Genomic DNA, 26790 nt, shown 5'->3' with positions numbered 1-26790 from the left:
TTAAAGAAAAATTCGCTAAAATTAACCCAATAAGCTGGAAACCTTAGAAAACCAGCAAAAAGTTCTGATTTTCTTTAACATAATCCCCACGACGACTTAGACACATATTTTAAGCTTTCAAACAGTGGTTGTCACATAAACATTACAAAGTAGTCTAATTTAGCTGGCTGGATTATCTTTGTGATAATCCATTCTTTTTTTTTCTAAAAAAAAAACATTACAAAGTAGTCATTACGTGCCGTTAAGTGAAAAAGATCAAAATGTTTGAGGTTTTTCGTAATTCCCAAAGTTATTAGGGTTTAGTAAGAGTTTCAAATTGATTCCTAAAAAAGAGGCTCAATTATGAAGAGCCAACGGAATTAAGAGCAATGAGTGAGAGTGGCAAACAATGCTTATGTTCTTCTTGATGCCTAAGTTAGAAAAAAGATGCACTTCTCTGCTTTATTCTTCTACTTTTGTTTGTTGTTCTGCATTAGAGATAGAATGTAAGATATCGACAGAATGTTAAGTCAACTTTGGTTATTAATAAAATGGTTGATGTCAACTTGATACCTAAAAAAGTTATTATTTATAATTTATATTTTACTGTTTCCTTTTATTAATGTTAAAGTACATTTCTTTCATATTCTTAGGCGATAGACTGGATAACGCTAGCTATTTCTTATGATAAAATAGCCGAGATTTGCTCGCTTTCATTTGGCATCATCAATTTGAGACATTAGCTTAAATGGAAAAGACAATTTAGAGGGGGAAATTAGTAAAATGATGCTTTGGGGGGGTATTTACAAATATATACAATGCTTGGGTATATATGTAAAAATTTCAAAAAAAAAAGAAAGTAGTGGCGATCCAAGAGTTCGAACACAGGACCTGTTATATCATATTCGCTCAAACTCAATTTTGACGGCTCTTTCTCCTCTTAACCTTATAAAAAACTCCAAGAGAACTCTATCCAAACAATTTTCATCCGATTTTTAGTGATTAAATCTAATTTATCTCCTCTCAGATTCATTAATGATGTTTACAGGCTCAAGTCCATCCGTAAATGAAGCCCAGAGTAGTGGAGTTCATCGAATCTACTAGCATAAAGAATAAAAATAAATAAATTTAAAAACTAACATAGAATTCCTAATTAATTAAAAACATTTTAACATAAGAATCTGATAACATATGTATCTTTCCATCGCAAATGTTTGTATTGGCGATGGATTTCAAATCTGTCGTCAATACCCCGTCGTCAATGCTCAGTTTTCTACCTGTTAGTGGTTATCTTTAGATTGGTTTTCTTGAGAGTATAAAAATATGACTAGAAAACCACCCTCTTATATTGCTCATTAATTCTACTAATTTTTGAACAAGCAAGAGGTATTTCCACTAATTTCATTCATTTATTAACGAGAAAACTAATAGATTCGTTCTACAATCAAATTCAAATTCAGGAAGCATATATCACTTCTCCCTAAAGAAGGGACATGCCTACAGCGACAAAGTTGCGGCTACAGCCTCCTCGACGACGACGCTAGAGGGGAGCACACTAGTAAAAATTCTCATATCCTAGACGGAATATTCTAGACGGATTTTTTTCCGTCTAGTTTTATATTAAACCAGACGGAAAATTTCCGTCTAGAATATTCCGTCTAGAATAAACATTCTAGAATAAAATTTCCGTCTAGATAGCATCCTAGACGGTTCTTTTATTTTTTATTTTTTTAAATGGGCCAAACATTTTAGACGGAAAATTACAATCTAGACGGAATTTTCCGTCTAAAATGATTTCCCCCCCCCCCCCTAAAAATAAATTTGAAAATTCCCACCATATTTTTTCCATTCCCCCTTTCAGCCCCAAATCCCTATCTCCAAATCCCTCTCCCTCTCCCGCTTTTGAGAGAAAATCCTGATCCCCACCTCGCTCAACTTCTTCCCCAAATTCAAACTCAATCCACCATCGTGAAGCTCGCCCTCTCTCCTTGTTCCCATCAAAACCCTAACCCTACTCTCTCCAAAACCTCCTCCAATGTCTCCCCTCCCTCACTCCCCTCTCAACGATGGCCAGCCCTAACTCCAAAACCCTTACCCTAAAACCCTCGGCCTCCACCTCCTTCACCGAAGAGCGCCTCCGCGAATACAATCGCCGCCGCCAAGCATCCTCCTCCTCGAACCCCTACCTCTACCTCCGTAGCCTAGGCCTCAGCCCCGGCCGTGAGAGCTTCGCCTCCTCCGCTCGAACCTCGGCCTCCTCCTCCTCCGTCCTTCTCATGATCCAGGAGTGGACCCCGTCCTGCCTCCTCCTTCTCCATTGTTTTGAAATCACAGTAGTTTCTCTCTCTCTCTCTCTCTCTCTCTCTCTCTTTTTGCGGCAGATTCGGATGAATCTAGGGGTTTCAGGTGAAATGTAACTCTTCTATCCTTTAGTTTTTGTTGCAAGTAAAACTAGAGTTTTCCTCTTATTTTTCTAGTAATTGTTATACTTCTTTTATTTTTAAGTATATCTAGGGTTTTCACGATGCGGATACTGAAAAACATTAAGCATGAATGAGAGGAGTTCAGACTCTGTTGCAAACTGAATAGTAAGGAGGAAGAAAAAATAACTAAGCTTAACTTATTTTTGCCATAAAGCTCTATTTTTTCATGGGTCGGGATGTGTTTTTTCCGGTTCACATTAAATTAGCGACAAAATGACAACCGATGTGGAAAGTAATTGTACCTATGGAAGTTGAAATGTCGACAAAATTTGTTAATGAAGGCCAAACTCAGAACGAGTTAAGTAATAATGATATGTAAAAGAAATTGAGAGAAGAGTAATTGTCGTTCATTTTTCTTAGTCAATGTTTATGGAGAGGCTATGAAGATTAATGTTGCCATCATTCACAGGTAATGTTATGTGTTCAATGATATGTCTTTTTAATTAAAATTTGCCAGTTGTTAGCTTATGTGTTAAATTTAGAACAATTTTTCAAAACAGGCCGATTTAGCTTTTTATTTTTCAAAACCGACCGTTTATTTATTTATTTATCAAAATCGACCCGGTTTTGTGATTAGCAGGTTAATCACTATCCTAAATAGTCGGGGTTGCCAACCCCGACTAATTAGGATATTAATTTTTAGGGTTTAAGGTCTTTAATTAGGGTTTAACACCCTCCTAAATAGTTGGGGCAACCCCGACTATTTAGAATAGTGATTAACCTGCTAATCACAAAACCGGGGATGATTTTGATAAATAAAAAAAAAACGGTCGATTTTGAAAAATAAAAAGCTAAATCGGCCTGTTTTGAAAAATTATTCGTTAAATTTATCAAATATATTAGATTTGGTAAAATATGTTTTCTTTCCATTATATGAATCTAGTCTTACTTAAAATCTGCACTTTATCAGGCAACATTGCCTCAATCAGGATCCCTTGCGTTATGTAGGAGATATGTTAGGATGGCTCCATCAGGTCTGCTTGTTTGTTTTGTGCTTGGAATCTCAACCTAATTTTAATTGCATTGTAATGAAATTAACTTCTTGATCCTTTGGTTCAAGTTGATTTATCCCCACCATCAGTGTAGGCATCGAAAATTGCCTATAGGTCTCCACGAACGGTTCAGTGTTAAAGAGCGACGATGAACGTCACGATCCGATTCACGGGAGTTCGATTGATGTCGATGAACGATTGAAGTGAATCGACGAACTACGTGAGCTGATAGGATTTCGGGATAACAAAGGCACGGGCTAATCGGGAACCCGGCGATGTTCACAAAGAGAACAACGTCCTTCGAGTCTCGTTCATTCCACAGATAATCCAACCATTGAAGCAGATAGAACTCTTCGTCAAGCTTCCAACGCACTTGGAATCACTCAAATCCGAGTTCGAACGAAGAATTTACGGCGAAAACAATCGAATGCACCTCAACGGGTGTCTCAGGAGTTCCAAAACACCCCCAGGGGTGTCTCAGAAATTCCGAGACACCCTAGGGGTGTCTCGGAAAATCCGAGACACCCCAAGGTGTCTCGGAATTTCCGAGACACCCTAGGGTGTCTCGGAAATTCCGAGACACCCTAGGGGTGTCTCGGAAATTTCCGAGACACCCCAAGGTGTCTCAGAATTTTCGAGTGATACAAAGGAGAGCTAGTGCCTCGTCTTAGCCGAGACATAAGCTTTACACTTCTGAGATCCCACGCGGATCGACGAGGTTCAGAGTTTCTAAAATCCCCCGCGGATAGACGAAACTCTGCCCGATTTTCTCGGACCAGATCTGAGTGCCCCGGTGGTCCACGGATATCAACATCCCCGTCACAGGCAAAAGACCCACGCAAGCAAGAGATGATGAACAGATCTTGCGTTTGTTTGAAAAGAGTTGTATCTATTTTGTTTTCATTGTGTACCGGTCTTATAAAAAGGCTATCTTTTTATTTCATTGTAACGATTGAAGTTGTAATGAATGCAGCAATGAATACAGCAACTTTTTCCGCAAACAAGCTGGCGACCACAGTGGGAGCCAACGGCATCGCAACCGACGCCGTCGTGACGCAACCAGCACTCAAGATCGGGGTGAATGAAGAACACGAGCTCGATCAACAACAGTTCAAAGAAGGCCTCTCTTCCTCCTCCTCCAGATCCGCCTCTCCGAACAGGCGCATAAAGGTAACCTCTTCCAGAAATGTTTGCAGGACCTTCGGCTCGAAGATCCAAGACCCCGTTGCCTCCTCTGCACTTGCACCACGTGACGTCCCCGCGTCGTCCAACGTGGTCGAGACCGCAGATCCGGACTTCTCCTCCGCCGAGGACATGGCTATTGAAGACGCTCCAGCATTGTCAAAGAGAGCACGCCAAAGACGGCGTCAACGCCTTGCTCGTCAGCTGGCCAATGCTTTGGAGCCGATGGATGGGATCCGCTATAATGTGGATCTAAAATCCAGACAACGCCAAGAGCAATAACGGCGAACAACCAACCCCTCCTCCAAAGCAGAAACGAACAAATGGGTTCGTGTCAAAAGAACTCGTTCTACTCTCGAGGAGCGAATCCAGAAGCGCCGCGCCTTGCGTGCGCATGCCCGGACCCTTATGCGAAAAGCACAAGAAACGCAAAGGGAAAAGGCAGTTAAGGGATCGCCGAAATCTAAACGAGTTTGGGTGCCAAAGGCCAAATCAGCGCCTAAGGCAAAAGCAGGCGACGTTGCTCTCCGGCCTTCGTCAACTTCAGATCCCGACCCTCCGTTAAAGCCCTGCCGCAGCGCAGATTTCCTCAAGTTTAGGAATCCTTTGAACAATCGTATCGGTGCTCTACCCGAGAATCGAGGAAAAACGCTTGTTAAGGAAAGCCCCAGATCGTTGAAGGAGCTTCGAGCCAACATCCGGACTGGGGGTCGTACACGACCTCCTAAGAAATTGAGTGCTGCAACGACCTGCTTGGCGATGCGTGCAGAAAATCAGGAGCCCGTTAAGGTTTCACCCTCACAAAGGTGTGATTCCAAACGTGTGACTCCCGTAGATGCCAACAAGGCAATGTTTACTCAGAGGAAAATGCGTCAGACAGACGAACGCGTTATACCTGAGAACCCATGGGACCAGCCGATAGGTTACTCCGACCGCAACGTCGATGAGTTGTACTATCAGGCTGGGGGTGCGAATGAATCTCGAAAGAGAAGTACCCGGGAAGCGGACTCTCACTGTCCGTGTACCAAATTTATCAGGGCAGTATTATCAACGTGTAGCTGTCCCAAGACCGCTCCGCAGAGGGTCTCGATATTCGAGAGAATCTTCGATGGAACGACGAAGCCCAAATCAGGGCATTTCCACCAAAGAAGATCGGTTGCTCGAGATGATGAATTCCCAGAAGTTACCATCAACATGGTCAACAAGGGAAGATCTCCAATTGTTTCAAGTGGTTCCGACCCTAATTTCTCTCCAGGAAGCAGAGTCAATTCGGGAATAGCTCAGCTTCAGCTAGAAGCCGTCGGATATAATGACTACCAGGGGATCCATGAAGAGGTCCATTCCGATGATGAACTCTCAGATTCTTATTCCGCACTCGCCTCCGACGATACAACGTCTAGCATAGGGCAAGCTCGAGAAGTGCTCATGGTCAATACAGATCAGATAGCCAAAATCATTGAAGAGGCCCTGACTAAGCAGAAGGAAATCTTCAAGTTTGAAATGGAAGTGGCTATGCAAGAGATGAGACAAATGCACGACCAACGAATCCGAGCTCTGTCGAACAGGCTAGTCGAGTCCAACCATCGCACCCAGAACGCTGCAGTCAACAGCGAGCCGGAGGTGGTCGAAATCGTCATGGCCAACGCACCACCCAAGAATACTGGGGGTGGCCCCACTAAAAATAACAACACTGGGGGTGGACCCACCAGGGATTCGATCTCGTATCCGGCGAAGTTCAACCTGATCAACTTCACGCCGTTTGACGGGAAGGGCTCGCCCACTCAGCATCTAATCTACTTCAAGTCCCACTTGGGGGTGATCTCTGGCAACGAGCCTTTGATGGTTCGGTCATTCGTTGGCACCCTTCGCGGGCCCGCCTTCGATTGGTACCGCCGCCTCAAGCCCGGAAGCATCAACCGCTGGGAGGACCTGGAAAGCATGTTCCTCGCTCATTTCTTCGATGATGACACCGAAGTGTCGGTCAGGACACTCTTCGATCAGAAACAAAAAGACGGAGAGTCGGTGGATACCTTCATCAAACGCTTCCGCAATCAGGCAATGAACTGCAAGGATCCCGTCACAGAGGAATTCATCTTGCAGACTTGTCATAACAATTTGTCCATTAACATCTTGGACGTTATGGGAGTAGAGCCGCTCAATACCTGGAGAGAGCTGAAGGTACGCGGAGAACAGGCCGAACGCTTCCTCGGAAGGAGGAAAGTAGAGAGAAACCAACTGATGGTTAACCCTTTGAATTCGAGTCTCGTACCTCATGATGAAGGGGACGCACCTGCAACAGTTATTGACGTTAATCAAACGTCACAACAGCAGTTCCGAAGACAACAGAAGGATTCGGATCCGAGGCTCCAAAAAGAGTACTCATTCAAAGACGAAGACGTTCCAGCCATCTTCGAGACCCTTCTTGAAAACAACAAGATCAAGCTGCCACCCATCACGAATCAGGGGAAAGCTGACGATACTGCGGATCCGAAGTACTGCGCGTACCACAGGAGGATCCTTCATCCCACCAAGGCTTGCTTTACTTTAAAGAATAGCATCCAAACATTGGTTGAAGCCGGCGTCATAACGCTAGGGTAAGCCATTTGAGAACGGTAACACTCCGAAGAGTATACGAGTATAAACTGCTTCTCAATCCTCCGACCGGTATAAGAGGTTAAACTGCTCCCTGACACTCCAAAGAGTATACGAGTATAAACTGTTTCTTAACCCTCCAATCGGTATATGAGGTTAAACTGTTCCCTGATACTCCAATAGGTATATGAGTCTAAACTATTTCCTACCATTGACGGGAAGTTCCTGGAGGATATTACGCTAATATTCTTAAGGATAACCCGGTCAGATAACAAAGTCAAACCCAGTTCCAAGAGAGAAGCTGGGGGTGGATAATCCAATGCATCGGGAAGTTCCCGGAAGAATATCACATGGGTATTCTTAGGGATAACCCAGTCATTGTGGAATTGACGAATAAGAAATCTACATTCGAACTCTGAAGGTCAGAATGTTTCTTCTTATTTTCATCAAAATTCTCTAACTCTTATGAGTTATTTTTATGAGATGAGATCTAATCATCTGATAGGTTAATCTTTCCTCACCAAACCATCCGCTGATCAAATTAAACGACAGTGGATCCACCAACATTTCCATCTGCCAGTCATTGGTATTTCTCAGACTCAACATGTTAGGTCATAATCACCTAGCATTAAAGTCTCCCTGTGAGTGATAATGCGAGTTGGCACTGTCTTTGCTACCCGTATTCCACTTTCTTTGCTTTCTGGTCAAACCTATAAAAGTTAGGGCCAAAGCCAAAATCCCCTCTCGATTCCCCCAATGAACGAGAGGTCCACTTCCAAATCGGGTAATCAAACCTTCCGACAGTTAGGGTTATCCGAATTTTTCCGATTCTCGGAGTGGAGATCCCACTCTTAGTTTCATCCTTCCGGATTCTGGGGATGGAAATCCCACCTCGAGTTTCCTTTCCAGCTGAAGATAGAATATAAAATTCTTCCTCTTCAGCACCGGGAGATAGAATATAAAATTCTTCCTCTCCCGTTTCTCAGTCTGTCTTTGCTCTTAGGAAAGACACAATTCTCAACTTCCAGTCCGGGCATTTGGTGCACGGGGAATTTTATCTCGACTCCTAAATAGAGATAAGCCTACGCCTAACACGTGTTGCTGGTTTAGTCTTTTACCGATTGAAGAAGACACCAGAATTCCAGTCTGGGGAATTTCATCCCGAAGCCTAAGAAGGGATGAGTCAACACCTAACACGTGTTGTCGGGTAGCTTATTCCCGTAACAAAGGCGAAGCCTATGTATTCAACATCATAGCACAAAGTCTAAGAGAATTCACTCTCTTAGCACAACGTTACATGCGGAACGGATTGAGACAATCCGCATGCTAACCCGACTCAAACGGTAGTCGGTAAAGGCTAATCAAATCCGTTGAAGGCTGGGGATTAGCCAAAAAATCCTAAAGTCAACACCTAACACGTGTCGCCGGGTAGTCTATTCCCGTGAGAAAGACGAAGTCTACGTATTCAATATCGTAGCACTAAAAGAGTTAACTTTTTTAGCATAACGTTATGTGCAGAACGGATCTAAACAATCTGCATGCTAGCCCGATTCAAACGGTAGTCGGTAAGAGCACGTCAAATCCGTTGAAGGCTGAGGATTTGCCAAAAATCCTAAGTCAACGTCTCATACACGTTGCTGTTTAGTCTTTTCATAGGAGAAAGACGAAGTCTACGTATTCAATATCGTAGCACTAAGAGCGTTAACTCTCTTAGCTTAACGTCAACAATCCGCATACTAGCCCGACTCAAACGGTAGTCGGTAAAGGCTCATCAAACCCGTTGATGGCTGAGGGTTTGCCAAAAATCCTATAAATGCGAGGGTCACTGACGCATCAGCTTCATTAGTTGGTCCCGTGACTTGAGCATCCAACAAATTCAGGATAAAATCCACACATACAGATGAATTAGCTTTAACAGTTGGTCCTGCAGCCCCAACATTCGGGACCGCCCTGCTCCAATACCTTAAGAGCTTAAACTGTGTATACTCCAGCAAACGTACGAGTATAAACTGTGTTAATGGCGATTCGAAACCCTAAGGGTCAGCGCCGATCAACGCGTAACCCTAGGTCAACGCCAGTCAACGCGTTGCAACACAAATCAACGTTCGACGATTCGAAACCCTAAGGGTCAACCCCGGTCACCCGTAACCCCAGGTCAACGCCAAGCAACGCGTTGCGACAAAAGTCAACGTTCGACAATTCGAAACCCTAGGGTGGACGCCGGTCAACGCGTAACCTTAGGTCAACGCCAGTCAACGCGCTGCGATCAAAAAGTCAACGTACGACGTTCAAAACCCTAAGGTCAACGTCGGACAACGCGTGACCCTAGGTCAACGCCTATCAATGCGTTGCAATGAAAGAACTATCGAGGATTCAAAATCCACACTAATCAACGTTCGACGATTCAAAACCCTAGGGTCAACGCCGGTCAACGCGTAACCCTAGGTCAACGCCAGTCAACGCGTTGCGACAAAAAGTCAACACACGATGATCTGAAACCCTAAGTCAACACAATGTGACGGAGGTAGTTCAAGGTCAACTCAATGACACGAGCCAAACTCAATTCATCAGCTGCAGACTCGAGACTCCGACGACGGCCAAGCGATAAACGCAGCGCCGAAAGAACTTCGGCTATTCGTCAAAGCATCGAATAGACCGAAAATCGAAGGAGCCAAGAGTTGAAGCTAACTACAGGTCCTTACGTCGACTGAAGGCTAGACCAATCATGTCCAAAGTATTCCAGCCTCTTCTATAAAAGAAACGAGTCCGGAACGCTTTTGAGGGGGTATTTGTAGGCATCGAAAATTGCCTATAGGTCTCCACGAACGGTTCAGTGTTAAAGAGCGACGATGAACGTCACGATCCGATTCACGGGAGTTCGATTGATGTCGATGAACGATTGAAGTGAATCGACGAACTACGTGAGCTGATAGGATTTCGGGATAACAAAGGCACGGGCTAATCGGGAACCCGGCGATGTTCACAAAGAGAACAACGTCCTTCGAGTCTCGTTCATTCCACAGATAATCCAACCATTGAAGCAGATAGAACTCTTCGTCAAGCTTCCAACGCACTTGGAATCACTCAAATCCGAGTTCGAACGAAGAATTTACGGCGAAAACAATCGAATGCACCTTAACGGACATCTCAGGAGTTCCAAAACACCCCCAGGGGTGTCTCAGAAATTCCGAGACATCTCAGGGGTGTCTCGGAAATTCCGAGACACCCTAGGGGTGTCTCGGAAAATCCGAGACACCCCAAGGTGTCTCGGAATTTCCGAGACACCCTAGGGTGTCTCGGATTTGTGGAGACAACCCAGGGGTGTCTCGGATTTGTGGAGACACCCCTCGGATTTGTGGAGACACCCCAGGGGTGTCTAGGCACCCTAGGTGCCCCCATTGCCTATAAATAGTGCCACCCCAGGGGTGTCTAGGCACCCTAGGTGCCCCCATTGCCTATAAATAGTGCCCTTAGCCCTCACTTTTGGCGGGGAGAGGATTTTTGGAGAAGATTGGCGAAGCCCTGCTGCAGTGAAGAGTGGTCGAGCGCTTCAACAAGGAGAGGAGAGGTCTTCATCAGAGCCTTCATCACCCGTTCCCCCCCTTTTTCCTTAGTATTACCCTTCGCCGGTAATCACTAAGAAGAGCTGATATCTCGTTTTAGCCGAGATAGACGATTCAGGCTTCTAGATCTCACGCCGGAACAGATCTGAGTGCCAGGTGGTCCACGGATACTGACGTCCCCGTCACAGGCAAAAGACCCACGCAAGCAGAAGACCGATAAACGATCTCTGCGTTTGTTTGAAGAGAGTTGTACTTTTTTTTGTTTTCATTGTGTAAGAGTCTTATAAAAATGCCATCTTTTTGTTTCATTGTAACGACTGAAGTTGTAATGAATACAGCAATGAATACAACAACTTTCCCCGCAAACAATCAGCAGTAAGGGAAGGTGTTTCTTTGCTGCTTGAGCTTATTGATACCTATGATGGCATGATGGTTCCTGCATCTAGGAAGAAGCCTGACTTTGATCCTGTGATTACTGCTTTACTGGATCCTATAATTCAGGTATGCTTCAGATTTTAAAAGCTCTGACATGCACTTGGAGCCAAACTTCATACTAACATGTAACTGAAAACATTGAAGTGCCAACATATCAAAAGCTGTCTTGGTAGGCTTCACAAATAGCTTACAAGATTTATGCCTTGATTAGCAATGTCACTGATTTTAAAGTTCCTTTCTGTTGATGTTACTTGTAATTAAATTGGCGTATGCAAGAGAAAATTAATGACATAGTCGCACTAGTAAAAATTCTCATATCCTAAACGGAATATTCTAGACGGAATATTCCAGTTAAAATTGAATCATATACAGTTTTTCCCAACCCAAATTATTAGGAGTCAGAATGAGTTTTGACATGGGACAAGGCGAGCTTAGAAGCCAAATGACACATTGAATGGACATCAAGGTGCTGATATATCCATTGCTTAGACCTGTAAGCTTTTGGTTGGGTTGTGTATTTAACGTTATTGCTCACATTTCATACTAATTCTAAACAAGATGCTTCTATTGAGTACTTTTTTGTTGTTGTTTTGCTGGCATGCATCTGTTTTATTAAAATGTCAGTTAATCATGATGATTCACATGTCCTACAATAATCAGATTGTTCATCTTCCTTTGACATGAGTGGCATCACAAATTTTAAGGCATGTGGTTCATGGCATTTCCAGTCTTGGATTTATTTATCTTTGATTTTGAATGATAATATATCTTTGTTTTTGAATGATAATATCGATGGTAAAGGCATGCATGATGGTGGGGCTGAAGGGAATCGTTCCAAGAAGGTGAAAAGCGAAGATACATGCAATCATTCTGACAAAGGCGAGGAAGATGTTAAAGAGGAAGAGGCAAGGAAGAATAGGCTTGGGCTTAATAAGAAGAGTGGTGATGATGATGAGTTGATTGCGAAGGGAAAATCCTATGTGAATTCGTGTAAATAATTGATGTAAAAGTTTGTAAACAATTTTTTTTCAGTATTTTGGTGAATGTATTATTAGAATATAATTAGATTTGATATTGGAATATAATTAGATTGTGTTATATATGAATATAATTTAGTGTTGTTTAACATTGTGTACATGCACCCAAAGCAGATTCTTAAAAAAAAAATACTGTAGCATAGCATTCTAGACGGAAATTTTATCTAGGATGCTCAAATTCCGTCTAGGATAGCTTTTTTTTTTAAAAAAATTTAGAAAAATTAAAAAACATCCTTCCGTCTAGGATGATTATCCTAGACGGAAATTTTCGTCTAGAATACTCATCCTAGACGGAAAATTTTTCCGGATAGGATGAAGTATTCTAGACGGAATTTTCGTCTAGAATATTTCGTCTAGGATGTATTCTAGACGGTTTTGAATTCCAGCTAGAATATTCCGTCTAGGATGTATTCTAGACGGAATTTTCGTCTAGAATACATCCTAGACGGAAACTTCCTAGACGCGTATTCTAGACGGAATTCCGTCTAAAATACACATCTTAGACGGAATTCTGAGTATCCTAGACGAAATTTTCCGTCTAGGATACCTTATTTTTTTACTTGTGGCAGGGGGCCCTTGAAAAGGCCACCAAACAACTGTCCTGGATCATAGTAGACTTCCATGTCCTCAGCTCTCAAGCTATCATCTACCTGCGTGGAACAAAATAGTATTGGACTATATTTAAAATATTATAGATTTGAGGGACTAAATTAAAATAATTCTTAATTTTTTGTGGGGCCACTCATTAACAATGGGATAATAAATCACTAATGTTAATTTTTTACGATGGCGACAGACATTGGTGACAGATTTGATTTGTCGCCAATAAGTATTGGCGACGTATTCGAATCCGTCGCCAATAAGTATTGGCGACGTATTCGAATCCGTCGCCAATAAGTATTGGCGACGGAACATTGGCGACGACTCGAATCCGTCGCCAATACTTATTGGCGACGGATTGAATTCGTCACCAATGTGTATTGACGACGGATCGACATCCGTCGCCAATACTTATTGGCGACAGATTCGATCCGTCGCCAATAAGTATTGGCGACGGAACATTGGTGACGTATCTATTCCGTCGCCAATACGTATTGGCGACGCATCATTTTCGTCGTCAATACTTATTGGCGATGAATAGAATCTGTCGCTAATAAGTATTGGCGACGGAACATTAGCGACGGATAGAATCCGTCGCCAATACTTATTGGAGACGGATCGGATCTTCGTCGCGCCAATGTGTATTGGCCCGACGGATCGAAATCTGTCGCCCAGATACAGTCATTGCCCGACAAACATGATGACGGATCACATCCGTCGCCAATACTTATTAGCGACAGATTCTATCCGTCGCCAATAAGTATTGGCGACGGAAATGATGCGTCGCCAATACGTATTGACGACGTAATTGATCCGTCACCAATGTTCCGTCGCCAATAAGTATTGGCGACGGATTCTATCCGTCGCCAATGTTATCCCGTCGCCAAAGGTTATGGGCGACGGAAAACATTGGCGACGGATTGAAATCCGTCGCTAATACAAACATTGGCGACGGGAACAATCCCGTCGCCAATGTTCCGTCGCCAATGTTTGTATTGGCGACGGATTTTAAATCCGTCGCCAATACTCAGTTTTCTACTAGTGAGATATAACTTTATGTTTTCATGTACAACATAAACATATGTATTGGTAGATTGAATTTATATGTGGCTTGGTTTGATAAATGTTTGAGGAGGGAAGGTAAGGTCAGGGGAGGAATGGACGTTCCATTAAGATTTTTGGTCAGTTTAGGTAGATTTTTTTTCAAGAGGGAGGGGAGGAGTTAGGATGTTACTATGTTAACCAACTTAAAAAAAATGTGTTTGTCTACATTTTTCAGTAAGAGAAGGGAAGAATTTGGAGAGTTAAAAGGAAGCAAATTTTCTCACTTTTTAAACCCTTCTAAGGTGGGCGGATTATGAAGGAAGGGGTTGAATTTTAAATAAATTGCTCCATTCTCTTTCTATTTTTACTTTAAACAAATACAAATTAGTTCTATCACCCTCCCTCCCTCCCCATCCCTTAGTTATCTATCCAAACACAATCAGTTAGATCACACTCCGGTCCTCCCACTTCCCTCCTCTTGGGTAAAATTTAATTATCCCGTCCCCTACTCTATTCTCTACCCAAACCCACTGGAACATGTTTGGTTTGAGAGGAGGAAAGAAGAGATGCATACTTTTATAGTTTATTTTCTCTTTCCTCTTATATACTCACAATTTAGAGGTATTTTTCTTTTTCTAACTTTTTAGTTTATTTTTATTGTGTCCCCTCATCATACCTCCCCCTCTGAAAATTCCCTTTCAAAAATAAATTTAATTTTTATCCCTCTCCTTTCCTCACTTTTCCTTCTATCATATCAAGCCGGCGGAGAAATAAAAGAGGAATTACCCATAAGCTTCTATCTTTTTTTTCATAGAAAACTTTTATCAAATATAGGAATCCGCGAGAATAGGAAGCAGGCCGCATCTTCACCCAACTATAAAATAGGCCCAACAAAGTAGAGGGTTAAAAGCCAATTCAGATGATAAGAGACATCTTACAAATAAAAATTTGAACGTGAAATGTGTTTGTTATTCTTGAAAACTTATTGACTTATGATTATTTAGCTTACTGTTATCAGTCTCCTTTTCATTTGTTTTTTTCTTTTTTTTTTCTTTTTTGAGTCTATAGGGAAGTTCGTTATGAAATTTCTCTATATTGGAGGTTGGAGTCATCTCCTGAGTTTATGAATTTGCCATCACAAATCACGCTCTTAACAGGTATCCTACACTCATCTCTCTTACCGTTAGATTTTACGAAGAGATTTTTTTTTTATTTTTCTGAAAACTATTTTATGATGTGGATTATTTGTTAAAAATATTATTCTTCCTCGATTAACAAATTTGTATATTTGTCTGTTTCCCGAGAAATAGTTTTCATATTTTGTGTCAGGAAATAATCTTCTTTGATTAAGCATTAGGTTGTTGCATCACCTCCAATGTTTGTTTTGTACTCTCTTTTTGTGTCGGCAGAGGGAATTTTTCACTGTATAAATTTTAGTTATTGTTCTTGTTTTACAAAAATAGATAGATACAACTATCTCGCCCCAGCTTTGCTTCTTCTATACGATTTTAAGTAGATATGATCTTCTCAGTGGTGGGAATAATCTGTCATTCTTTGTATTATACTTTATATTAGTACTCTTTGAGTTTTTTTTTTTTTTTTTCATTTTTAGCTTGTCTTCTGATGGAATTATGCAAAGCCTTTTTCTACCACTAATTATGATAAGCTTAGAGGAACTCAAGAACTAATAAAGTGTCATTTAGCGACACAAATAAATAATTATTACTCCAATGTTATGCATACCCCTATCTTAACCGACACAAATAAATAATTATTACTCCAATGTTATGCATACCCCTATCTTAACCAAGTTGTTGGAGGATGCTCAAACATTCAGTTCCTATCTTGAATATGACATTCTTTCGTATAAGTTACTCATAAGCCACTTGACAATATTAGGTTAGAAATATGATATGTTTCACATACTCCATCAAACCACCTACCATTCTGGTTGGTAATTTTAGTCATTCTTCTTATCTGTCTTTACTATTACTGATTTCAATAAGCGCAGTTTGATGATGATGGCTTTTCATAGAACCAAACTTTGTTGTCTTGTGTAGAGAAGCGGATTGATAATTTGATAATTGATATGATTCTTTTGTTGTCTTTTTAGAATTGCCACATAGTATCAGTAGTATCTTGGTGCACGCAATGCGCACTTGACTCGAAAATGGGTTATTTGTTAGTGTTTTTTTTTTCGTTTGGGTTTTTCCCAAATGTGTGGGCATTGGTTTGGTTTTTCCAATTGTGAGAACATTTCCATTGGTTTTCTAAGTGTGAGGCTATTTTTGTGTTATTATTTTCAAGTGTGAGGTGTTTTGAGTTTTTGCCTCTATCAAGTTTAATGTACTCTTCATGTGACTTGCTTAAAACTCTATCAAGTTTAATGTACTCTTCATGTGACTTGCTTAAAAAAATTTAGATTCTAATTATTGCTGAAATTAGGTTGTAAAATATATTTCTTAGTTTTTGAATAAGAGAATTAGTTTTGTAGTAGTTTGAGATTAATTAGTAGATTTGTGAATAAATTCATGTGCAACATTTGCACCATTCCTTTGGACACTGTATCTACAATTGTTAGGCACTGTATCTACAATTGCTAGAGAAGAAGGCCTGGCAGCACTTTGGAAAGGTATTGTGCCAGCATTACATTGTCAATGTGTATTTGGAGGCCTACAGATTGGACTGTATGAGCCGGTAAGTTTATACTGTTTATCAAATGGGAATTTGCTTGATATTTATATTCCTTATTTGTCAGTTATTGGCTCTTTTGTTAGGTTAAATCCTTGTATGTTGGTGAGAATTTCGTTGGAGATATTCCTCTAATCAAGAAAATACTTGTTGGTCTTACAACTAGTAGGTCTAGGTCCATTTTATAGTTTAATTCATAATGTCTATATCAGTGAAAGTGCATCTGTTTGACCAATTTACATTTGAGTTTTTTTAATTTCTAAGGTAAGATTTCTTCTTTGGGATACTCCTGACAATTTTATAACATGTTTATGTTATAATTGTCAAATATGTGTTATAGCAATAACAGTCGCTAATCCAACCGATTTGGTGAAAGTACGACTTCAAGCTGAAGGAAAGCTTCCAGCGGGTGTACCAAGACGTATTCAGGAGCTCTGAATGCTTACTCTACTATAGTCAGACAAGTTTTATATTGAACTCCAATTAATTCTACATTTTTCAGTCATGTTATTTTACTGAAGTTGTCAAAGATTTCAAAATGTTAGGAAGGAGTGGGTGCTCTGTAGACTGAGATTGGTCCTAATGTTGCACGTTATGCCACTACAACAAAATACAACATTACCGACGAAACAAAAATATCGGCAAAAGTTTAAAAAACGTCGGGAAAAATCTTTCCTGACGCAAAATGCAACGTCGCTAACGCTTCGCCAAAAGTGCGTCAATGAGAGTATTTGACGACGCAAATACACTGCGTCGCCAAAGGTACACTTTTGGCGATGCGTCATGCGTTGGAAAAAGTATATCGTTTAGCGACGCATAATATTTTGCGTCGGCAAAAGTGTACTTTTGGCGACGCATGCAACGTCGGCAAAAGCTATGTGTCGGCAAAAGTATAGCTTTTAGCGACGCAAAATTGTTCGTCGCTAAAAACTATACTTTTGGCGACGCAAGTTAGCGTCGGCAAAAATGCAGCTTTTAGCGACGCAGAGTGAAGCGTCGCTAAAAGCTATACTTTTGGCGACGCAAGATAGCGTCGCTAAAAGCTATACTTTTGCCGACGTAAGATAGCTTCGGTAAAAGTATAGCTTTTGACAACGCATAATTATGCATCAGTAAAAAGTATAATTTTATCGACACTAATTTGCATCGACAAAAGTAATATCTTTTCTGTCAACTACAAACCTATACTGAATCTGAACATCCACAAAAAATTTGCTCTCATTCACATCAACAAAGAAACCAAACATCAAATTATACTCCAAACAAGTTGCATATTATGCCATTCACATCAACAAAGAAACCAAACATCAAATTATACTCCAAACAAGTTGCATATTATGATAAACAAAGAATTTGCTCCCATTGCAAAATAATTACATTCATTTCCATGTCCAAGTCAACACTCAAATGCCTGTTTAAATATTCCAGATTGTCATATTTAGTGTTTTCCATTTTAGAGAATGACACATTATAATATTTACAGGAAACTAAACTAAGTTGAAAAAAAGACAACTTAAAGTGAAAGATCGGCACGATCAGTGAACCTCTTCACAAATGAAGGTATATTCTCTGGTAGTGTTTGTGACTCTGTCTAACTCCTACATTTGTTGCTTTGCAGTCACTCTATCAGGGCCACAATACATATCCATAAGCTCTTTCATGTATGGTAGCCTTTCCATCAGTTCTTTGATTATTTCCCGTTAGAGAAAATGCAACGTCAGATTATCAGCTACATATATATAGCTCAAACAAATACTATTCGTACAATTGATTATCAGCTACATATATATAGCTCAAACAAATACTATTCGTACAATTTTCAGAATTCATCGCATTTTCCCTCCAACTATTAGCTCAAACAAATACTATTCGTACAATTTTCAGAATTCATCGCATTTTCCCTCCAACTATTTTGTTAACAATGTGGGAATTAATGCAATAAGTAATTTATTACTACGATGAACAGATATAGTTTGACTGTTTATTTCTTTTTGTTGTTCAGCCAGGTTGGCTCAAGCATGAGAAACAATTATAAACAGTGGAAAATGGAAATTATCATATATCATATATCATATATCTAGAACAGAATCATGAAATTCATGGGTCCTTGGCTAAGATGCGAATTAGAAATGAAACATCCCAAAACAAATTCATTGCAACTATGATTCAGTTGCCCCTCCTCTTCCTCTCTAAACTCAATAATCTTGATAGATTGAGCATGATTTTTTGGTGAATAGGTTATGCAGGTGTAGGTTAGTGGGCCAGATAAAAAAGAGAAGGAGGATGTTGCTTACTACAAGTTTATGTCATGCACCTTAATATTATGTGTGTATTTGTTTTATATAGTTGAGTTTACTGTTTTCGGAGCATGTCATTTGTGATAATGATCTTAAACCATGCTCCCTAAGTGATTTACACAAATATATATCGACACATAACTTACCAGCAAAAGACTTACTTGACTAGTAAGTTTATATCAGGCATAAATCTACTAGACAAAGTACCTTGCATATATGCATAGATATCCAAGTCCTAGTTTTCTGAAAGCAACACATTCTTTACAACAGAAGGTCGTATGACTGTAGCATAAATTACAAGAAAAAGTTGGTACTTTATCATAGAACATTTCCCCCACAAATAACAAGATATGAAAACAAGCGAAGATTGTTCTCGTTCTTATATGCCATCTCCTCTGGTCACGATTCTCATTTCTATAGTTCTAACTTCTTAAATTTTGTTCAAATCAGCCGTGCAATTAAGGAAATCTACTTTCAGATATTAGCATCCAAAACTAGCTTAAATTTTATAGTCTTCAATATTTTGTAATCAAAGCTCCTAATAAGGAGATCCTACCCTTTCATTTTCATCATGGCCTTTCATTTTCCCACCCATGCTCGTCGCGTCCCCGTCCCAACTCTTCACACATTCCTTCATTTAGCGAAAATATTTAGGATCGAGCGATGAGGATTCCCCATCTCTCTTAAACTAGTCAGATGTTCTGACAACCCACTTAAGACTAGCATACGAGACACTTCCGGCCACAATCACTCCATCTTCACCTCCAGTTGACTGGGACCACGGAAGGTCTGGATAAATGAATGATTCGTGTGGCTACAAGCGGATATTTCCTGCTATAGATTTGTAATGTACAATCCTGAGAGAGTAAATGAAGCACCATTATGAATGTTTATAGTCCTCAATAGTTTGCTAATCAAAACAGGGTAGGATAATTACAAAGGAATATATAGTACTATATTATATTTAATATAACTATTTTATTATATTATTATATTATATATACTAATATATATAATTATAGCTACAGGATAGATTGCAAGTATGAACTTCAGTTCAATAATAAAGAAGACATGGGAAGCTTGTCTGGTAGACTAGTACAACAGAACCTAGCATCAAATGACTACTTCAAAAAATAAAAACTAGATGGCAATACATAAATCATATAATACCTTGTGTCCACTACAAAATTGCATGGTCAGAACCTGGCTCGTTGTTAGGTCCTGCAAGGCGTCAACCGGAAGTCAGATTTTACCACGCTAAAGCATGGAGGGAAAATAACTCATGTGGTCTGACTACTATTTTGAAATACAAGAAACTCAAATTTACATATATAAACAGATGGCTTTCAGTATACTTTTCAAAGAGATGAGCTTACTTAACTTCCTGCAGGTAGACCAACAACAGAGGCACAGACTTACAAGAAAACCTGAGTTTGTAATTCACTATAAACTATGATACACCAAACAAATGGATTTTCAATAAATCATACTTTATAAAAAAGTTTTCAAACTAATAACTATATTTCTAATCACGATAATCTAAAAAAGAGATAAAAAGAAATCACAAATAAGGAGCTCATATTATTAACACCTTTATGCTAAGCATGCATTGCCCAAGAATAAATCCATTAACATCTTATTGCCTCTAAATGTACTGAAGGAAATAAAAAGTGAGGATTTCAAAAATTCTATAAAAATTAGTATGGTGTGCAGTTACCTAGTGCAAAAACATCTTGTAAATTCAGAGTGTCTATACTGATAAGCAAGAAGTTCCTTCAGTGTTAATGATGCCTGTAGCTCTAATCCTTGTATGAGTAAGCACTCACCTAGTAGATATCAAATTGCATAGCAAGGCTAACCCTCATAATAGCCCTATAAAGATGATAGTTACTTGCTAATGTGAATATCTCAAAAGGTGTTCCAGGAAAAGTTTGTTAATCTAGAGAGAAAAATATTTTCTCTGAGAACTTGAGAAACAATATTATTGAAGTACACCAGTCAATAACAAAAATGCTAAATATTAAGAGAAGTTACATAGCAATCTTCAATCTAAAATGAGCAAGCATGGAAAACAGATGCAAACACACTGCAGAATACATTCTCCGATCACTTCTTAAAATCTTTCAAGCCAGGAAACAAAGTGCTTGAAGTAAAAAGCATTCTTATTACACAATATACCAAGCTCCATAGACATGGCTCTCTCAAATTGTGAAACTACACGCTGAAACCTGTAATTGGGGAAAATCTGTAAAATAAAAAGGCCTTTTAGGGTAAAATTAAGGATAAGAGAAGTTCACGTTCCACAGAGAAAAGATGCTTGTACATTACAAAGAAAAGATGCTTCATTGATTTAAAAAAAGGCCTTCTAAGGTAAAATTAAGGATTAAGAGAAGTTCAAATTGACTATAAAGAAGAGATACTTCGTAGATTATAACATACGATAAGATAACAGGCTGCATCCCCAGCAAGTATCATTAATGTAATCCATACAAAATTAACTACTTTAGTATTTTTAGTTGTATCACTACAAAGCAGTTCAGGCTGCAAGGACACTAATTACATATGTGATGCCTCAAGACTCGACAGCACATACAAGCACACATTTTGGAAATGCGCACAGGTCTCAAAGAACAAGCATGTGTCCTTAAGCATGATGTAGTTACTCTCACAAAAGCAAATGTTCACGATTAAGGCTCTAGTGATAGTGAGCCAAACGATGGGAAACGAAAAGGCAATTTTGTTCTTGTATAATGAATAATATCTTCCTTTTTCTTATTCTTTGTTTCTATTAATGCAAAACGTTTAGAAACCGATTGGAATTCCTATTAGTAATTAATAGAGGAACAAATAGAACTGAGTACTAACACATGCAATAAGCTTGACAAAAATTATAGTTGAAGAATCATAATAAAGTAGGTGATTGTTGGTCTTTGCCTTCTGATGGCAAAATGGACCTGATTCCCTATTGTGGGAGCACACACTGTCCTTTTTCTTCTAACTGTTACATAGACTTGGATTGAATTTATGGTGACAGAGCACTAAAATGGGTCAAAAAGGTGAAAAACAGAGCGTGCCTTGTTGGTCCTACCATTTATTCAAGACTAAGAAGGCTTGCAGTGGCAACGCTAAGAAGTAACCTTGAATAGGACATAACATACATAAAAAAGAAAGAGAGCAATAACCTTGGTAGATTGTAAGTATTTGTATATAGATCTATAAGATTGACTAAAGAATATAGACAAGCAAAACATCCATCAACTTGGGTGACATGATCCCAGCAAAAATATCATCATGGCGGTACCATGTAGCAATCGTGTTAGACATATATATGTCAGAAAAGAGTGTTTAAGATGATAAAAAACCAAGTTTTTCATACCCATGAAACTGCTTTTGAGAGGGCATCCATAGTTGTAACAACAATTCTCATCCGCTGCTCTAAATCAGGGTATTGTACCTAGATAAACATAAACCACTCGTTCAAATATACTGTAAATCATTAGGTTTCAAATGGTACTTGTGTTTTTCTGAAAAGAATTCAGGTAGGCAAATTTATAACATATAACAACAAATTATAATACGAACTGTATATAAATACAAGGAAGAAAGCCAACCCATCTGCTAATAACGCAGGATGTATTTGAAAATTTGACAAACAAAGGGAAAATAAAATAAAATAAACTTTAAGTCTATAGTCAGTTGACAAATAATACTTACCTTGACTGCTACTTCTCGGTTATCCTTTAAAAATGCATGATGTACTTGAGCAATTGATGCAGCAGCAATTGGTTGTTCATCAAATGACAAAAACCTGAGGCATTATAAAAAATTAGAAGCAGAACCATCTAACCATATGAAACTTCCCTATGCCTCCAGAGATCATCCGAAGAAGGCTGCCCAACAGTGACAAAAGGAATAAATGACAGCTTTCTTTTCCCTTCTAAAAGGTTACTTATAATTAAAGAATGCAATGGATGGTCTGTACTCTGAGAAGTCAGATGGGTATAATACTATAATTAAAGAATCAACCCATGAGATGAACTTAAAAACTTACTTGTTTCCTCAAATATTTCGTAGACAATAAAAGCACAGATTCAATAATCATGACCCAATAGAAACCCTAGGGTTACAACTGAAAGCAAATGAAAACTACTAAGATACCCAAAAAATTAGGGCAAATTCAGTACCTTCCACGGCAGCTCGATACCCTAGGCAGCTCGATCTCACGATCCTCCTCGTTGAGCAGGAGGAGGAGGAGGAGAGGCGGCGAGATCCGACGGAGGCGGCGGTGAACTTCGACGGAGGCGGGGAACTCTGACGGAGGCGGAGATCTCCGACGTTGGCGGCGGTGAGCTTCGACGAAGGCGGCGAACTTCAGAGAAGAAGCCTCTGACGGAGGCGGAGATCTCCGACGATGGCGGCGGTGAGCTTCGACGAAGGCGGCGAACTTCAGAGAAGAAGCACGGGTTTGGGAATTGGGGCCGATTTTCTGATGAGAGAGAGAACGGGGTAGGGGTTTTGGCTCTTCGTGAAAAATAAATGGGGGGACTTTTCCCTCCCTTGTGCGAGTGGGGAAAATTCTGGGATGGGGGTGTGGGTAGGGGTGGAAATGAACCAAATAATTAACAAATAGTTCGATAATTGTTCGAAAAAGTATTCGGTCATATTCGATTCGGTAGTTCATTTACCACTAAACAAATATTTTTTAGTATTCGAGTTTACTAACGAATAGAATTTAACCAGATGTATATTCGATTCGTTTGTCTATTAAATATTCGTTTAAAATTTGATCACATCATATTACTTGTATTATTGCACATATGATGTCATATTTTTAACCTACATACCATTTCTACTTGAGCTTTATATCCTGATTTTAAGACTTAAATAATCTTAAATCTGTTTTCTAATTAAAATTTTGATTTAAATATATATACATCATATATTATAAAGGAATAAATTTTATTTATGAATTCAAATACTATTTGAAAATCAAATTCTTTAGCGGAATAAATATACTTTGATATCCGATAAGTATTCGTGAATATTCATGAATATTTATCAAATACCAAGTATTCGAGTTCGAATTCGAAAAACTAGATATATGAATTTTAGAGTCCAGATTCGAATTCGATAATTTTAAACAAATACAAATACGAACATCTTAGTATTCGATTCGATTCGATCGTTTACCACCCCTAGGTGTGGGGGGTTGTTTTGGCGACGCGGATAAATAAAGAAGCGTCCAAAAAAACATAACTTTTAGCCACGCCAAGTAGATACGTTGGGAAAAGAACACTTTTAGCGACGTTAGCCTAATACGTCGCGATAAATATATACTATTAGCGACGCTAATCCTAAAACGTCGCTAAAAAGCTATACTTTTACCGACGAAAATAAAAAACATCGGGAAATCCATAACTTTTACCGACGCTAAGTTAAAACGTCGCTAATAATATACACTTTTAGCGACGCTAATTATAAACGTCGGGAAAAATATATGTTTTGCCGACGCTAACTAAAAGCGTAGGGAAAAACATAATTTTTGGCGACGTATTTAACCATGCGTCGGGAATAAGCGTCGGGAAAAGTACAATTTGTTGTCTCGTATTTGCTCCGTGATTTTTGTGATTTACACAGACCATATTGAAATTTCCTGGCTTCTCTGACAATGTCTTTACCCATCTTTTATCTGGTCTTGGGGCTGGCATCTTTGTAGTCTGTATCGGTTCCCCTATTGATGTGGTATGCTATCCTTACCTGTAAATTTCTTTTATATCCTTTATTATTGTTATCCCAAAAGTTGGGGCTAAACATTATTATTGTCAATTTCGTAGACGACGAAGCCCTCAATTTAGGACCGAGGGCTAAAAAGAGGCTTAGATTGAGGGATTTCCCACACCATTTTGTTCTCCCTCTTTGAATTTTTTTTTTTTTTTTTTTTTGCCTCATTATTATTCTTGAGAATCCTAATTGGGTGCAGGATGAGGCGATAGGGCTCTTGAAGGATTTTGAGAGAGCATTACAAGGTGGATAGGAAGTTTGTGGTCATGGTGATGGCCACGACGGTCCTGATGGGAAGGTCAGTTCATTTTGGGTGTTTTAGGTGTTTTGAGTTTTTACCTCTATCAAGTTTAATGTACTCTTCCTTTGACTTGCTTATAAAAATTTAGATTCTAATTATTGTTGAAATTAGGTTGTAAAATATATTTTTAGCTTTTGAAAAAGAGAATTAATTTTGTAGTAGTTTGAGATTAATTAGTAGATTTGTGAACATCTAAGAGTAGGTAGTAGTTTGAGATTAATTAGTAGATTTGTGAACATCTAAGAGTAGTTTGTGAATATTATATAAAATTGCATTTAAAATAATATAATTTAGTAGATTTGTGAACATCTAAGAGTAGTTTGTGAATATTATATAAAATTGCATTTAAAATAATATAATTTCTTGGTTTCTAAATGAAATATCACTACTACATTTACATACACTTTTTTTTAAGGTTGTCCGAATTTTGATTGTAACATTGTATCAAGTATTATGAAATTAGTCATATTAATAATCTTCCTCAAATTTTTGAACCAATGTTTCGAATTGTAAGGTTATAAGACACTATATGCTTGAGAACATAAAATTTAGTAGTTATTATTCAGCTAATTTATAGCATGAAATTATTCTAATGTGAATTTAAGTTTTGGATAAATTTGTTAGCTCTATCCGAGTGTGTCCTGTAATATATGTGTATGTAGTGGTGCATGCTTGTGTGCATGTTTGACAAACTCAAATTTTATTTTTCAATTCATGTATCTTATTGAATACAAGTGTATTTTTATTTTCTTTCTATATAATTATATTTTTCTGTTTCAGATCAGCTTGTTTCTTTGTTTATCTTTACTATTGGTAATAAGTGATGAACTCAATGTAATCTTACTAGAATGTATTTCTCTTATATATATTATTTTTAGTTATTTTTCTCCAATGGCAATGCATTTCACTTTAACACTTTTGTTCTTTCTTATGTTTATATAGAGTATGTGAAAGTTACATTTTATTTAACTAATTGAGTACTTCTTATGCCGTATTCTTATGGTTTGATGATGTTCTTAAATTACAATCATATACAATTTTCTTACACTGACTTTATTTGATTTAGGTATTACATTGTCTCTTATTTTCGTCAGGTGGATGTCATACACCCCTTATATGATAGGTATTATATTTTCTTTGTTTTTTACATTACACTTTTATTTTACCAATTTCTTTGGAAAGTTATCAACTGTTTAAATATTGATATGACTCGCACAAAATATTCAAATATTATTTTCCCATGTTTACATTTTTCCAAACCTTTCATTTTTTCAATTTTTTTAAGTTTACCCATTTTTGGTATTTTTTGACATTTCACTTTAATTTTGAATTTTTTCTACCTTCTAAATAATAAAATAACTCCCACCATATTATGAATACCATTTTTACACAATTACAATTTTTAAACTATATATGATCTTAAATTGATTCAAGTTTTCCAAACTTTCTAATTTTCCAAACTATATATTCAACTTAGGTGGTATCATTTCTGACTACTTATATATTATTACTGTTTTACTTTGCATTCTTTTGCTACATCAATTTTTATATATTAAACAAATCTGTGCATGGCACATGCCTGAAACTAGTGATAATTGCACACACATAACTCCTTTGAACGTTCTAATTCAATCATGAATTAAAAAAACTAAAAATCATACATGCAGGAACAATATAAAGGCTAAATATCATAAATCCCCCTTAGCTTTAGACAATTATAAAAAAAACCATTAACCTTCAAAATATCAGAAAACCTCATTAGATTTAGGGTTACCGATAACCTCCTTTAATTTTGAGTTTTTATCAGAAAACC

General features: G+C 38.6%; 1 protein-coding gene and 1 pseudogene across 4 annotated transcripts; both read left to right on the top strand.

Annotated features, from left to right (window-relative positions):
* Positions 1828 to 12298, top strand: LOC109832700. 4 transcript variants are annotated; one of them, XR_002244891.1, is made up of 3 exons: positions 1828 to 2385; positions 11130 to 11292; positions 12028 to 12298. XR_002244891.1 is itself a non-coding variant. In XM_020400099.1 (3 exons), the coding sequence occupies exons 1-3, from the start codon at positions 2046 to 2048 to the stop codon at positions 12070 to 12072; spliced, it is 555 nt and encodes a 184-aa protein (XP_020255688.1). In that variant the 5' UTR covers positions 1828 to 2045; the 3' UTR covers positions 12073 to 12298. The 4 variants fall into 4 exon arrangements, 3 of the variants coding, with proteins under 3 accessions (XP_020255688.1, XP_020255690.1, XP_020255689.1); XM_020400099.1 differs by having other exon boundaries at positions 1828 to 2392; XM_020400101.1 differs by lacking the exons at positions 11130 to 11292; positions 12028 to 12298 and adding exons at positions 3373 to 3436; positions 3523 to 3620 and having other exon boundaries at positions 1828 to 2392.
* On the top strand, positions 16440 to 24929 carry LOC109832517 (annotated as a pseudogene).

The sequence above is a fragment of the Asparagus officinalis genome, chromosome 3 (assembly GCF_001876935.1).
Source record: "Asparagus officinalis chromosome 3, Aspof.V1, whole genome shotgun sequence".
NCBI lineage: Eukaryota > Viridiplantae > Streptophyta > Magnoliopsida > Asparagales > Asparagaceae > Asparagus > Asparagus officinalis.
The sequence above is the reverse complement of the archived record's forward strand: the minus strand, read 5'-3'. Positions and strand labels throughout refer to the sequence as shown.